The sequence below is a fragment of the Chiloscyllium plagiosum genome, unplaced genomic scaffold, assembly GCF_004010195.1.
Source record: "Chiloscyllium plagiosum isolate BGI_BamShark_2017 unplaced genomic scaffold, ASM401019v2 scaf_8534, whole genome shotgun sequence".
Taxonomy (NCBI): domain Eukaryota; kingdom Metazoa; phylum Chordata; class Chondrichthyes; order Orectolobiformes; family Hemiscylliidae; genus Chiloscyllium; species Chiloscyllium plagiosum.
Window position 1 is genome coordinate 1 of NW_025212078.1, and position 16,025 is coordinate 16,025.

General features: G+C 40.7%; 1 protein-coding gene across 1 annotated transcript; it reads left to right on the forward strand.

Moving 5' to 3' along the window:
- The first annotated feature begins 26 nt into the window (after nucleotides 1-26).
- Nucleotides 27-6,963, forward strand: LOC122547295 (alpha-actinin-1). The gene is made up of 3 exons (XM_043685946.1): nucleotides 27-355; nucleotides 5,174-5,332; nucleotides 6,431-6,963. The coding sequence occupies exons 1-3, from the start codon at nucleotides 302-304 to the stop codon at nucleotides 6,587-6,589; spliced, it is 372 nt and encodes a 123-aa protein (XP_043541881.1). The 5' UTR covers nucleotides 27-301; the 3' UTR covers nucleotides 6,590-6,963.
- Nucleotides 6,964-16,025: the final 9,062 nt, after the last annotated feature.

The following is a 16,025-nucleotide window of genomic DNA, read 5'->3' on the forward strand; positions in this document are numbered from 1 at the left end:
TTGTCTTTATGTCTTGACCTATTGTCTCTGTTTGTGGTGGTTCTCTTGTAATTCATCTTCCTCTTCAACTAATTTTTTCCTGCCCATGATGTTTGAACCGCACTATCTGCTATTCACCTGTTTTTAATCTCTCCTGTGTTTCTTCTTCCACCTTGATACATTGTTGAAACGTTTCTTTCATTTGCTTGTCTTGCACTTTGCTGTCTCATTCTCCTTTTTTTGTCGTGATTACCTTCCGCTCTGCTTTTATTTTTGTCCTGTTGGTGTCTCCTTCCTCCTCTCTCTGTAGAAGAGGACTGGAATGATGGACAGTGATGATTTCAAAGCTTGCCTTATCTCCATGGGTTACAATCTGGTATGGTGACTTCCCATTCCTTCTACTATTTTCAATGTATTAAAGCCTGGTTCTGAAGCAGGGCGATGAATGTAAGAGATCCATGTTAAGTGGTCTTTGTTGCAGAACAGCACATGTACGGTTTAGTGACTTGCTTCATCCAGATACTGAGTTTTGTTTTATTTCGGTCACCTTTAAGACTATTGACACGTTGAACTAAAGCTGCAGTGCCTCACAGAAGTTTTGCTGAACCACTGTGTAGAGAAACATCTCCGTCTTTGGACTTGCCAGTTCGGAACCACTGCTTATGAATTTCTGCAATCTTTAAAGTCATAGCAGAATGGAAGTCTATGATATGATGAGATGCACCACTCTGAAATTATTAAAGATTACACATACAAGCTGAAAGATGGCAATTTTCTTTTGGCTTGCTCCATGTAATTTGCAAAAATATAAAGTTACAGTCATACAGCATGGAAACAGATCTTTCGGTCTAACCAAATTATAATCCCAATCTAAACTAGTCCCACCTCCCTGCACTTGGCCCATATCTCTCCAAACATTTCTTATTCAAATGTCTTTTAAACATTGTAATCGTACCCACATCTACTACTTCCTCTGGAAGTTCATTCTGCACATGAGCCACCCCATTTTTTAAACAAAATAAATTGCCTCTCATGTCTTTATTTAGTCTTTCTCCTCTCATCTTAAAAATATGCCCCCTAGTGTTGAAATCCCCCACCCTAGGGAAAAGATACCTGCCATTTACCTTATCTATAGCCCTCATGATTTTATAAATCTCCTATAAGGTCATCCCTCAACTTCCTACACTCCAGTGAAAAAGTCCCAGCCTATCCAGCCTCTCCCTATAATTCAAACCTTCCATTCCCGCCAACATCCTGATAACTCCCTTCTGAACCTTCTCCAGCTTAGTATCCTTCTTATAACAGGAAAACCAGAGTTGCCCACGTACTTCAGAAAATGCTTCACCAACTTCCTGAACAACCTCAAGAAATTGTCCCAACTCCTATAATTGAGTCTGAGCAATGAAGGCAAGTATGCTAAATGCTTTCTTGACCATTCTATCTATATGTAATGCAAACTTCAAAGAATTATGTACTTGACCCACTAGGTCTCTCTGTTCCATAACATGACACAAGCCCCAATAATGCACATTTAGAATTCTCTTCACTCAAAGAATTGTGGATTCTTAGACAATGGGAACTGTCAAGATTATGACAGAATCATGTAAGACTATTAAGGAATATGGACCAAAGGCACAAAAGTGGAATTCAGGAGGACCAGTCATTACCTAAATGAAAGTTGGAGTGGGCCTGTAAGGTTGAATGACCCATTGTGTTCCTTCTGCATTGTGTAAATATAGAGCAACTTGGTGGGGGGGGGGGGGGGGGGACTGCAGTTTTTGGATGAAGCAAAGGGCACAAGATTATACAGTCAGTCAAGTTTAAATGTTCACTACAGTTTGTATGTTTTTAAGTTTGGAAAAAAATGTTCACCTCACTAACTGGAGATTTGAAAAAATAAGGTGGAATAAATGGTAAAAAGACCATCAGAATTTCAAATAGAGGATAATGAGTACATATTGACATGATTCCTATTAAGTTTTAAAGAGGTGGTGACCTAATTGTCCCACAATTTAAGATGATTGGCAGCAAGTTTGCATTTAAATAAATTATTGGAGTTTTTGTGATCTGTACTGCCTGAAGGGTCCTGGGAGCAGAGTTAATTGTATCTTTCAAAAGGGAATTAGATAAACATTTGGAAGTGAGAAATAACAAAAACTAAGGACAGACCAAGGGAGTTGAGACTAAATGGATTGGTCTGTCAAATAACCAGTACAGGTACAGAGGGCTGAGGTACTGCTTACTATGCTATAAAGTATGTTGAACTGGGAACATATGTAAAACTAGAGTTTACATCATCAGAAATTTGATGTTTTATTGACTTTTGGGGCTGGATTGGATTTTAAAGTTTGACTCCAGAGATGAAAGAGCAATGTATCAATTGAGTGCCCCACAGATGGGATTCCCTTTCGCAGTGGTTTTAGTAAACAGACAGCCATGAATTCTCACTAATGGATTTCTGTCTTAAATCATTTTGAAATCATTCAATTTTTATGTGAATTGTAGATAGTTTTGCGATGGAGACTCCTGTCACAATACCTTGTTCGATAGGCACGCAGAATGGGTGTAAAGTCCTGTTCCCATGATTTGCTGTACTCCTGATATTCCCAAGAATCTTGCACATTAAATTCTTGTCATGCTTATGATGAGCTGTCAAACAGAATGCTACGCTCTTTAAATAATAGGGAAATTTGATGATTGAAGCCGAATTCCTATTCAGCATTTATGATCCTCCAACAACATACTTGTAATATTGCAACTGGCAATGTTTGTGGATGATGTAGGGAAGAGCAGAATAAGGGAACCAGACTACTCATCACCATATTTGTGCTGACAGGAATGCTTTCACAATATTCCAATGATAATAAAGAGTATCCTGTTACGGTGAAACTTATTGATGATGAGCAGTAGATAATACCTGGGCCGATAGCAAACACTCTGGAGCTCAGCACTCTTCTTGTAAACTGGGAGAGAGAATTTGGGGAAATGGGAGTGGACATCAGTTGCCAAAATTTGGGATGTAGGATATAGGTTAATTGGGGGGTCAATTCATGACTGTATATAATATGGGCTTATTGAATAAGTTGATTACATCCATGTTATTTTAACAGAAAGGGGTATGGTGTAGCTCAATGACGAATTGGCCTTTACCTCACAGATTTGCTGTTTTTTTAAAAAAAATATAATTATTCTGAAAGGATCTGCCCAAAGTTTCCCCTCCCTTTTATTTTATTTCTCACACGTTTTGGAGATGACATTTTCAGTCCCCACACAATGATAATGAATAAATTATGTCAGGAGATCTCACAGAACCACCTGAAGAAGGCCTTTTAGTTAATAATCTTGTGCTTTCACCCAACAGGTAAGAAATGTTAATGCTTTGCCATATAAATGTCTTACTTCCTTCCAATATCATGCTGAGATGTAACAAGCCAAATTTAAGCAAATTTAGATAAAAATCTAAGCAAATGGGTACCTTTGAGCCACTAATAATGCTAGTAATGCAGACAACCAACTTTCTGCAGCTGCCCTGGTTTCTAAGTGAGCCCCACCTGATCAGGACTTGCCTAAATATTGAGGTCGCTCAGGGTTAATCTAGTGCAGATTGTGCCTTGATCGCCTTCCTCTGCTGATTGTAGCCGAATGACCACTGGGGCTATACATGCCATCCTCTGGATTCAGGAAGCGAATCCATTTGGACCCCTGTTCAGGTCAGCATACAGTCTGACTTGACCATAGTTACCCCTCCCCTGAGGTGGCATACCCTGCTGACATGTGATGCTGCGGCCTATATCAGAGTAATTGCCTGTGTGCCGGAGGGGGCCAGGAGTGTGAAATTAAAGAGGAAATTGTTGGAATTTCCTCTGTTCTCTTCCTGAAAGTGGCCTATTGGTGACATTGTACTTAAATTTGATGACCTTCCACTCATCTACTGCTCTCTCCTCACTGAATACTTTGTCCCAGAACTTTAGCCTCTTATAAATTGGACAGCACAGTGGTTAGCACTGCTGCCTCCCAGTGCCAGGGACCTGGGTTTGATTCCACCCTCAGGCGACTATCTGCGTGGAGTTTGCACATTCTCCCCGTGTCTGTGTGGGTTTCGTCCCATCGTCCAAAGATGTGCAGGTTAGGTTGATTGGCCATGCTAAACTGCCCATAGTGTCCAGGGATGTGCATGCAAGGTGAATTAGCCATGGAATATGCAGGTTTACAGGGATTGGGTAAGGGATGGTTCTGGCTGGGATGCTGTTCAGAGGGCCAGTGTGTACTTGATGGGCCAAACGCCTGCCTCCGCACTTTAGGGGTTCTATTCTATAATCTTTCCTTCAGCCTCTTATAAGTGCTTCCCTTTGAGAGACCTACGCCAGTTGTATTCTCAGCCCTGGGCTCGGGATTGCTTTCCCAAGATTCTCATCATCTCCACCTGGCTTCTCTCACTGTAAGATTTCCCTTAAAAATCCCAACTTTTATAAGTAAACAGGGAATGTTTTTTGTACGAATGAGGATCTAATTCTCCTTGAATGTGTTGTGTGCACCATGGCATGATTGAGTAGAGAGATTTAAGCTTGAATCCTGTTAGTATGCTTTATACCCCCAACGTATTCCAGAAAGAAAATTGCTGGCAATTAATTCCCTATTTGTGAAACGTAGGCGAAATGAGGAGACAGCAGTACCAAGTTTAAATGGCCACTTAACCTATTCTACTTGTTTACTTGAGGCTGAAGAAACAGAAAAGTTCCCCAACTAATTTTAGGAGGGGGGAAATAAATGGCATTGGGTCTTTTATGACCATCTACACATCAGACAGGTCCTTGGTTTTGCATCTACCATAGCTAAAGGCTGCAAGAATATAGCACTCCCTCATTCCTATACCAAAATGTCAATCGATGTGATCCGCTCAGGTCCTCGAATAGACTTGAACCACACCTCTGAATGAGAGGTGAGCTAACACTTTTATCAGGAGATTTGGTACATTGAATTCTGATTTGTGTTTGTTTAACCTTGAATGTACCCAGTCATGAATCTGTCAAGTCAATAATTCCTGATTGAGGACAAAGTTTTGTTGCTGTAAAATGATAAATGTGGAAGTGAGCTTCATTTAGACCAAACAATGGATAGTGGTGTGGGAAAGATAATGGTCCTCTTTTTGATTCTGATGAGACATTGGTATAATTACTGTGGTTGATGATTTCAGAGTGAAACAGAGTTCGGACGCATCATGAACATCGTTGACCCCAACAACATGGGTGTCATAACGTTCCAGGCCTTCCTGGACTTCATGTCTCGAGAAACCACAGACACAGACACTGCTGACCAAGTCATGGCCTCATTTAAAGTTCTAGCTGGTGACAAGGTGAGTTCTTGAATTGAATTCAAACATGGTAAAGAATTAGACTTCTATTCACTTCATTTGATACAGTTCACCTTTTCACCATGGGCTGCAATACATTTTTGCATCATTAGCTTGTCACCTGTTTGAGACGGAGTTTATCAGGTTCGGTGTGGGGGCAGGGAATGACAAAGGTTTGCACTGAGGTTAGAATTTTGTACCTAGTTGGATTTTGTTGATCAACAGAGTCAAGGTTATTGGGGGAACAGACTGGATTGGAGTTGAAGCCACAAGCAGATCAGCCACACTGTTCGTGAAAGGCAGAGAAACCTCGAGAAGCTGAATAGCCTTCCCTTACTTGTAGTTCTTGTGGTCTTGTTGTCTGTTTATACCATTCCAACACACACAAATATTTAGGGCAGGAATACAAAACAAATAATTTTGTATCAAGATTGTTATATTCTATTTACTATACAGCTCCATTCACCTCAATATAGCTGTATAGTAAATAGAATATAACAGCATGTGTGTCAGTTTGTACAAACATTGAATATAGCTTTCCTTAATGTGCCATTGACAATGTGCAATTTAACACCCCATATCGGTATTCTGCTATTTACTCAGTAGATGCATTCTAGTGCAACCCTGCACAATACAAATACACTTAGTGTTGGCAATATAATCGCATTATAGCCAACACACACTTTAAAAAGTCACGTTTTAGAAAAAGCGATCCCTATTCACCCAATTATGTAACAGCCAATTTGCATTAATGAAAGACACATTATAGCAGAACCGTCTGTATTCTCTTTAATTTTATACTTCCTTTAAAATAAAGGTTCCCCTTTGGTTCAGACGAATATTTTTCGCCCTTCTGTTCTGTTTGTATCATTTTCACCAACCTAAAATATTTACTCTTGATTTCAGTTTTTAAAAAAAGCTAAGAACTGTAATTAATAGTGAATCCTGCTGTGAACTACAAAGTGAATGAGAATTCGTACTACAATTTCCAAGTGCGCCAGTGTTGAAACAGTATCATCTGAGAAGGTGGAAACTCCAGCTTACATTTTGACTGGAAGCAACTGCATTCTTTAATGGCACTTATATTCTTCTACCTTGCAGAACTACATCACAGCTGAGGAGCTGCGTCGTGAATTACCTCCAGACCAGGCGGAATACTGCATTGCTAGAATGGCACCCTACACTGGGCCGGATGCAGTTCCAGGCTCCCTGGACTACATGTCCTTCTCCACAGCACTCTATGGCGAAAGTGACCTCTAACTCTGCATCTTTTGTATGCAAACCAGTGTCTGCTCAATTCTATTTGGCTTTAAACTAAAGAAATTGCGGAATGTCTGCTTGAGCTGGCAATTGCAGTTTACAGAAGAAATATTTTTTTCTTCAGGCAACTTCAAAACATATTTTATTATAGAAATAGGTATTTTTCTCAAAATGTTCCAAAAAGAAAGAATCGAAATGCACCATTTACTTTTGTTGTGATATCTGTAGTTAAGCACAATGTTGCATTCCATGATTTTCTACTAATGTACACATTTTATGTATATGAAATAAGACCACATTGTAACTCACTGTTGCACAAAATTACGCAAGTTCACTCATTACACTGCATAATAAAGGATTTATTTTATAAATAAGTTAAGTATTTTCAGACTTTCTTTAAAATCACTTTTCTTTGTGTGTGATGGTGACGTTGTTCTGATATGAGTTTCTTTTTGAAAAGAAGAAAATCACAATCTCATTAAGTGATACCAATGTGCTGTTTCAACTGTAACGGTTCAAATATTCGCACAAGAGAAAGCAGCAACAAACCTACAATGCCCACTTTCGTTCTTTATTTAGTTGTGGTTTGAGGAGTTTCTTGCCCTTGTTCTTTAATGAAAAGTGAAAGAACTGTGGATGCTGTAAATCAGAGACAAAGATAGAAATTGTTGGAAAAGCTCAGCGGGTCTGGCAGCATCTGTGGAGAGAAATCAGAGTTAACGTTTCAAGTCGAGTGACTCTTCCTCAGAATTCTGTCTGTATTTTGAGGAAGGGTTACTGGACCTGAAATTTAATTCTGATTTCTCTCCACAGACGCTGCCAGACCCATTGAGCTTTTACAGCAATTTCTATCTTTGTCTCTTATTCTTTAATATCTGGGATGCCTAACCTATGGCATAAGACCATCTGTGCCCTTTACCCTCCCAACATCCTGCAAATCCATGGTCAGAGCAACTCAGATTTGCTTGTTCAATGATCTTGGTTGAATTTCGCAGGATTGAAGCTTTGCACAGATCCATGTTTAATGCTATTGCTTCTTTTGGTGGGTAAGTTCTAAATTAGTACACCAATGTCTGCTATATTCAGTACTTAAGATATGAATAGTAACTTTGGTAGTACAAAGTTGGAGTATGGCTGAAAACAAATATGCTTTTGAAGCTTTTCACCTTGCATTCAATTGGACAGACTCAAATTTCATCAGAACAGATCCAAGATTATCTCACAACATTACTCCCTTTGAAATTTTGGCATTCTTGCATCTGTCCTGATGAGTACTGTGTGAGAAGCTTAACAACATGTCTTTTTATTTCAACAAAACATAAGCTTAAGGTATATAAATAAACGAACGTTAATAGGAATCTTGCTTTTAACATTTGTGCCTTCCCTTCTCTCAAGTTTCCATACTATTGTTCTGTGCAGCCCACCAATAAACAAAAATAATTTGACATCCCTGTATTTTGATCCACTTACTGAAGACTATAAAGATATAGAATAGGGACAAGAGGAAATGGAATGTATTGGCTACTTTTGAACCATATGCAGAAGACACTCATGCTTTTACAACTTGCAATGCACCTGTTTAACGTTATATTAAATATAATTTACTTATCCAAGTTGCAAACCTTTTCTGGGGAAGAAAAATGTTTTTGCATGCTATGTTATAATTTCTCCCCAGCCCTCGTAACTTTGCTCACCAGGAGCAGGACCTTTTATCATATTTCATTTTGAGCTTTCAGAGTTGATTACACCTATATTTAGTCAAAACTGCTTTCAAAATAGGCATCTCTTTGGCTAGAGTTCCCACTTTGTACCTGGGCAATAAAATATGGAACAAATTGGTGCAGGGTTTGTGAAGTTGCTGTAGGAGCAGTCACTCTGCATAACTAAAAAGATCCAATGTCAAGCAACATTGATGCTATTCACTAATGCCACACTATACTACAATATTACTGCTTTCAAAATGTAAAAACAGTGAACTATAGTAATGCTAGATTGCCACTGAAGATGATCCTTGAAAATAATCTATTTAATGCTAAACTTGATTGGGTTCTGCTCCACTTTGGTGTTCATTTACTTGCTGAAATAAATTTGACATTAACAATCAAACCGGTCACCTAGTTATAGTTATTAGGGAGGGCTCCTGCAAAAAGGTTCAGTTCAGACCAACACTTGTTTATTGCCATCCACATTCCTAGCTACATGGAATGTTTCACTTGGCATGTTTGAAAAGTGACCTGAATTTTTTAATCTAGATTTTTAAAAAATGTAATGTTTTGAGGGTAAGAGAAATAGAGACTATTATAAAATTGCTTTTTTCTCAGATGGAAAGAAAGTAAGGATGAATTGACTACAGCATTTTTATACATAAAATATCAATTTGTACTGGTAACTCAATCTTTAAACTTACAAATAAAGATAATGTATTTGCACATCATGTGTTTATAATTTGTTAAGTAGTGAGTTTATTTAAAGGTTGGGTTTGCTATACTACTAAATGTTGGCACTGTAGTATCAATAGGTCCATTGTATTTTGCACAGAAGTTTTCCAATTCCACAGTGCTGCACTTAGTGATGCACACCCAAATACACAGTAGACATTGAGATTCCTGGAAACTGTCTACTCTAATTCCAAAAGACAGTGTAATTTACCCAAAGGAAAATATTATTGGTACAAAGAATTTGAGTTAATATGTACAGTAAGTAAGATAATTTAATACTAAGTTAACAAATGCAAATGATCAATCCAGTTCAGTCTGCTTTGATATCAGTGTTCAGAGGTGAAGTGCTATAGGGCAAATCTAACTTCTCCAGCTACCACCCCACCATCACCAAATTGTATTTCCTTCTCTTTATTTATGCTGTTTGTGCACAATTCCCTTAGCAGAGACATAAAAGGAATGTTTCTCTTTGGATTTGAATCCAGTAATTGTTATGGTGTCTGCTGGTTCATGGAATTTAAGATGAGATCTTTTCACCTCCAACATTAACACAAAGTTACTAATGAAAGCCAAAAAAACAGTTTTGCACTACATGTTATGCCAGCTTTTGGCTGTGATTTGTAGGATTTTGATCTGCCTTGAAAAAATGTCTTCCCTTTTTAACATTACTCGTTGTATAATGTCAGTCTGTGATATTTTTAGTGTCTTTCATGTCTTTGATTGGACTTGATGCTGTCCGAGACAAACATTTGAAAGCATGTGATGGATCTGATCTCACTGGAACTACGGAGGCATATTAACAACATGCAGGAAGTGATTTGATCTAAATGAGTGACTTGCTAAGCCATTTCAGAGGTCAGTTAAGATTCAACCACATTACTGTGGAGATGGAGTACACGTAGGGCAGATCAGGTACAGTTTGCAGATATGTTTCCTTCCATAAAGGACATTATGGATGGAAACAGCAGGCTGTGTGTATGCTTCCTGCATGATAATTCTGTCCAATGAAGTATTTTCCAGGTGGTTTATCACTTGTATTTTTTTTACAAATTACATAATCAAATGCCTTAATATAACACATGAAAACACATGCTAAAAGTTTTATCTTTTAGATATTCTTGCTGTAAATTGGGGTTCTTTAAAGAGAATTTTTGTCTCTTTGGTTAATGCCAAGTAAGACATTCTACCAAAAGACCTAGAGGATTAAGGGACAATAAAGTATCTCTACAGAACCAAACGAGCTGGAGTCATGTATGTATCAATCATAACTGAATTGAGTGGCTCAACAGGTGACCATCCTTCAAGGCGGACTTCGGGACAGCCAGCAGTGAAATGTGGCCTAGCAGAGGCTGATAGCTAAGTTCCATACCCACAGGGAGGGCCTCAACCAGGACCTTGGGTTCATGTCACACTATAGGTGACCACCATTGCACCATACACACACAGACACTCCTACACTCCCTTTCAGACACACACACTCACACATGCATCCTCTCACAGACTTAGACCACTCTACATGTGGGGTGAATTTGTACTTGCAGAGTTACATTGTACTTTCCTCAAAAACTACATGAATTCATGTGAGACTCTTATCTCACTTTTTAGATTAGAATCAGCCTAAACATTATGGCACAGACAGAGAACACGGGACTAACACCTTCAACATATTGTCTAGCTAACACCAATTGTTACAGTTAACCTGAGAATGCAACTTTTTTTTAAAAATTGTGATTTACACATGAAAGAAGTGAAGCTGTCATGGTATTCGAACAGATGAAAGACTCCTCAAACAATCAAGGTATTTTTCAATGTACAATTTCAGTTACATTACAATGTAAACTTTTACTGTAAATTCTGGGTCTAACAATTGTCTCCTCCACAACTACCTGATGAAGGAGCGTCGCTCCGAAAGCTAGTGTGCTTCTAATTAAACCTATTGGACTATAACCTGGTGTTGTGTGATTTTTAACTTTGTACACCCCAGTCCAACACTGGCATCTCCAAATCATCAACAGATTCAAGAGCCTGAATGATCTATTTTCATGCATCTTTTTTTAAAAATGTATTCATTGCATCTGGGTGTCTCTGACTCGACCAGCATTTATTTCCCAGCCATTATTACCCTTGTGAACATGATAGCAAGCTGGCTTCCTGAACCACTGTAGTCCTTGGGATGTAGGTAACCCATAGCACTGTTAGGGAGTGAGTTCTGGGATTTTGACCCAGTGACAGTGAAGGAATCCCAACAGAGTTCAAGGTTAGAATGGTGAGCAACTTGTTCCCATGCACGATTCCAAGTGGAAGAGGTTGTGGGTTTGAAACATGCTGTCATAATAGCCCTAGTGAATTATTACATTGCGTCTTATAGATGGTATGCACTGCTTCTACCGTGCTTCAATGTGGGGGATAAAGTGAATGGTGTAAATGTTATGGGATGCTGAACAAATGGGATGCTTTGGTTTGGAGTTGAGCTTTGAGTTTTGTTGGAAATGCACCCAACAGGGTGGATGGAGAATGGTCCATCACACTCCTGACTTGTGACTTGTTACATTGCTATTTCACTGTTTATTGAAAAAGGAATTCGTAACATATGCTTGCTTCCACAACCTATCATTATTGTAGTCAGAAGCCGGTAAATTCAACTGAATTGATAGGTCCAAGTGGTTAAAAGAGATACGGATCGTTAGCGGTTACATAGGACAAACAGGAAGACAACTAACGATCCATATCCATGAACACCAACTCGCCACGAAACGACACGACCAGCTATCCTTAATAGCCATATACTCAGATGACAAGCAACATGAATTCGACTGGGACAACACTACTATTATTGGACAAGCCAAACAGAGAACCACCAGGGAATTCCTAGAGGCATAGCATTCATCCACAGATTCAATCAATAAGCACATCGACCTGGACCCAATATACCGACCACTGCAGCGGACAGCTGGAACTGACAACCGGAAGCGGCAGATTCAAACCACTACAAATGCCGGAGGAAAGATCACAGAAGCGCTTCACAGGAGGCTCCCAAGCACTGAGGATGTCACCTAGACAGGGGACGAAACGTCTGCAACACAAATTCCCAGCTCAGCGAACAGAACCACAACAACGAGCACCTGAGCTACAAATCTTTTCACAAACTTTGTTAAATACCATTTCCAATGATCTCCCAACCTCCACTGAATGCATGTTTTGAGGAGGGTTACATGGAGCTGTTTTCAGAGCAGTTCTGCATGATGTTAAAGGGTCCAGGCCCCACCTGCCATTATGATTGTTCATGATGAATGGTAAGAGCATGTCTCTTGTGTGTGCTCTGCTCAAAGGCAGCTCTTCAGGCCAATCTCAGCCAATTTCTTGGCCTTTTGTGTCAGTGTTGGTTTGCCATTGCCTTCCACAATCAAGCAGGTCCCAAGTCTCCCTCCACCAGAACAGGAATCAAATCTGTACTGTTGTCATTTATTATGAACTGTACACTAGTCATCTAGCCATTTAAGCATCCCTAAGAGTGTGTTTACAGAATACTAACCTACCCCTACCCTTGTTACAAATTAACCTATATTTCTGCATTGGTATCTGCAACATCACATTGACATTTCTTTCTTTCACTGACATGTTTTCTGGGTGGCTTCACCCAGTTTAATTTTAACTTGACTGACTAGATGTGTTTCATCTCACTGCCAAGCAGAATAACCTATTTGTGCACAGCAGTACGATGTTGCCAGTCAATCATCATCCTCTTCTGTGACATAAATTGTTCAGATCATTTGAAGTTTGGCATTCTTGCATTTGTCTTGATGAGTGCAGGGGGAAAAAATACCTTTGGGAACCTATATTTCCTTTTAGCTGTATTTTGGTAATCAAAATGAAGATCACTTTGACAGGTTTTAAGGTGTCGCATTTAATGAACAACATTCAGCAAGTTCATGAACAACATCCGCAGTTATTTTGTCATCTATTGTTGCCACACAAGATTCTAGAAAACCATTCACAGACTGTTAAGTCATTACTGGGAATAAAAATCTTTCACACAATCAATTCCAGTTAATTGAATAACAGGCTTGACTTTTAGTTGCATTGCTCAAACTTTGAGAAAGGTTTGTTATTGCATGTTATTTTCATTATCAGATGTAAGCAGTAAATATTTCACCTGTTGTTTTCCTTTCACTTTCATGTTACAGAAAATGCCAAAATATTGCAATAAATATTATCCCAGCAATGAGATGCCATTATGGTTATTATCAGGGCAGAATCTTTAGAGAGAAAAAAAACTATTGTTTCTACGGTGTCATTATTTGCTGGATTGCTACAATCATGTTATCATTTACAGCTACTGGATTTTACAACTTAGTAAATTAATTTTATTTAGCATGAAAAAAATCGCTGAAATGAGTCCTAAATATTAATTGTACCTGCTAGTTATGTTGCACTACTTAATCACTAATCTGTAATACAAATTTTTTGGCAAATATATTGGTGTTCCCATTTGGCTTATTTCAAATCTTCCATTCAAAACTTTAAAATCCTTATTTTCCCCTATTCAAGTAGCTAAATATATGCACATACTCACAGTTGTACATTTTTCCATTAAGCTACTTAGCAAATTGTTGCTGAAGATACCAATCTTTGCAGAAAAGATTATTCATTTCACAGAATTTTACAGAAAATATTTCCTACTGTATGACATTGGTTATTTTTTAAATCAATGTCTCCTTGTCTCAGTATCCTGGAATACAGAGTACAGTAGAACCTCAATTGTCTGAAAGAGATGGGCGGGAAGTATTTTGTTCTGATAATTGATCATTTGGATAATCGATTTGTTCATAAACAAACGATAATATGAGTGCCGGTTATCCAGTAATGCACGCCATAATGCTATTTAACTGACAACTGAATGCTGAGTTGCCTAATGCCATTTTTATGGGACCTTGAAATCTTGTTCGGATAATCCGAAATTCGGACAATTGATGTTCGGAAAATCAAGGTTGCACTGTACCAGCATTCCATTCAGTTTATAACATACACAGGCAAGCACTTGCCGATACAGAACTTGAATATTGCTTGAAAGGAAGTGACTGATGGTGAGACTAACAGCGGAAGAATGCAAGTTCTCAGTTCATCGGTTTCCTGTAGATTGCAGTCTGGCCTGTTTCAATACGGTGCAGACTCTGGAGAAGGTTAGATTCACAGACCATTTTTTGGATTCCCATGTTATCCTGCTCATGTGCGGACTCTGGAAGTTGCTGTGGGGTAATGAGGGCGCATACTGACCCCAGCTACCTGATGAAGGAAAGTTAGTGCTTCCAAATAAACCTGTTGGCCCAGAACCTGGCGTTGTGTGATTTTTAACTTTGTACCCCCCACCCACCAGTCCGACACCGGCCCCTCCACATCATATTTTATTATTGTTAACTATCACTGAGTTTGGGCTTGGATTTTCCCCAAACGATTCAGTCCTCCCGTCCATTCGGAGGATGTGTCAATGGAAGAGCAGTGGATTGGTTTTGTTCTTCACTTTGGATCGGAACGCGGACCCATCCAGGGAAACTTTTCCAAAGTTGAGTAAATGCCCCGGAATGATTCTTCCTCATGCCCTGCAGAAGCTGTTAAAACTAACAGAACACTGCAAATAAGAAAAGTTCCTGCTTTGCAAGCAGCAGACAAGGATTATTCGTTTCACAGAAAATATTTCAGGCATATCTTTTCTCCCACGTTGTTACTTGGCATTAACCACAGGTGAACTCTTTCGAACTTTTTTTTACAATAGAAGTATGGTTTGCCATTTGCAGGTGAAGAGGAAAACAAGTCCAAAATTATTTCTCACCAGTTACTGGGTTTTTTGTTGCAATATCACTCTGATCCCATACAAGTGTCGGGGATGGTCACTGAAGGAGCTACCGATCCTCCCGGCCTGCAGGGGGCAGTGTAAGCGGTGGGTCCTCCCGGCCTGCAGGGGGCAGTGTAAGCGTTGGGTCCTCCCGGCCTGCAGGGGGCAGTGTAAGCGGTGGGTCCTCCCGGCCTGAGGGGGGCGGTGTGAGCAGTGGGTCCTCCCGGCCTGCAGGGGGCGGTGTGCGCAGTGGGTCCTCCCGGCCTGCAGGGGGCGGTGTGTGCAGTGGATCCTCCCGGCCTGAGGGGAGGCGGTGTTAGCGTTGGGTCCTCTCGGCCTCCGGGGGCAGTGTAAGCAGTATGTCCTCCCGGCCTGCAGGGGAGCGGTGTAAGATGAACGTCCTCCCAGCCTGCAGGTTGGGGGAGGGCGTGAGATCCATGGGTCCTCCCGGCCTGCAGGGGGCAGTGTGACCGGTGGGTCCTCCCGGTCTGCGGGGAGGCAGTGTGAGGGGAGTTGGGTTCTCCCTTGTCTGCGAGGGGCAGTGTGAACAGTCGCTCCGACCTGCCTGCAGGGAGAGGTGTGAGCAGTATGTCGTCAAGGCCTGCGGCGGGCGGGGAGTGAGGGCCGGTCCTCCCGGCCTGCGGGGGCAGTGTGAGCGGTGACCGTGAACAGTATAAGTCCCGGTTTGGTGGCGGGGAGAGGAGTGTTGGCAGTCGGGTCCTCCTGACCTGCAGGGGGCAGTGTGAGCGGCGAGGGTGCCTCTGACGGAGAGACGGTCCCACTTGTGTTACCATCACAGCGACCAGTTTCAGGAGGTGGCGGCTGGTTTCAGTGAAAAGGGCGAAAGAGACAGGGAGAGGAAACGGACAAGGAAGTGAGTGGGATAGCCAGCTAACCAGTGGCGGGTTGACAGAGTGTGAGAAACGACATTGACCTGGGAAATCTGAAATACAAACAGTCCTTGCAGTGAATGAGCAGCATTCTTCCCCCAATTCAAACCTGTACCTGACCCCTGGGTTATGTGAGGCCCAACTTCCCAGAATCTACCCCCCACCCACCTCCTCACACCCTAGCCCTAACCAGCCACCGGACTCGCCCCACAGCCCCCTAACCCTGAGTCCCCCCTCACCCTTCGCGAACTCTCTGACTCCCGCCCCACCCCACTCCC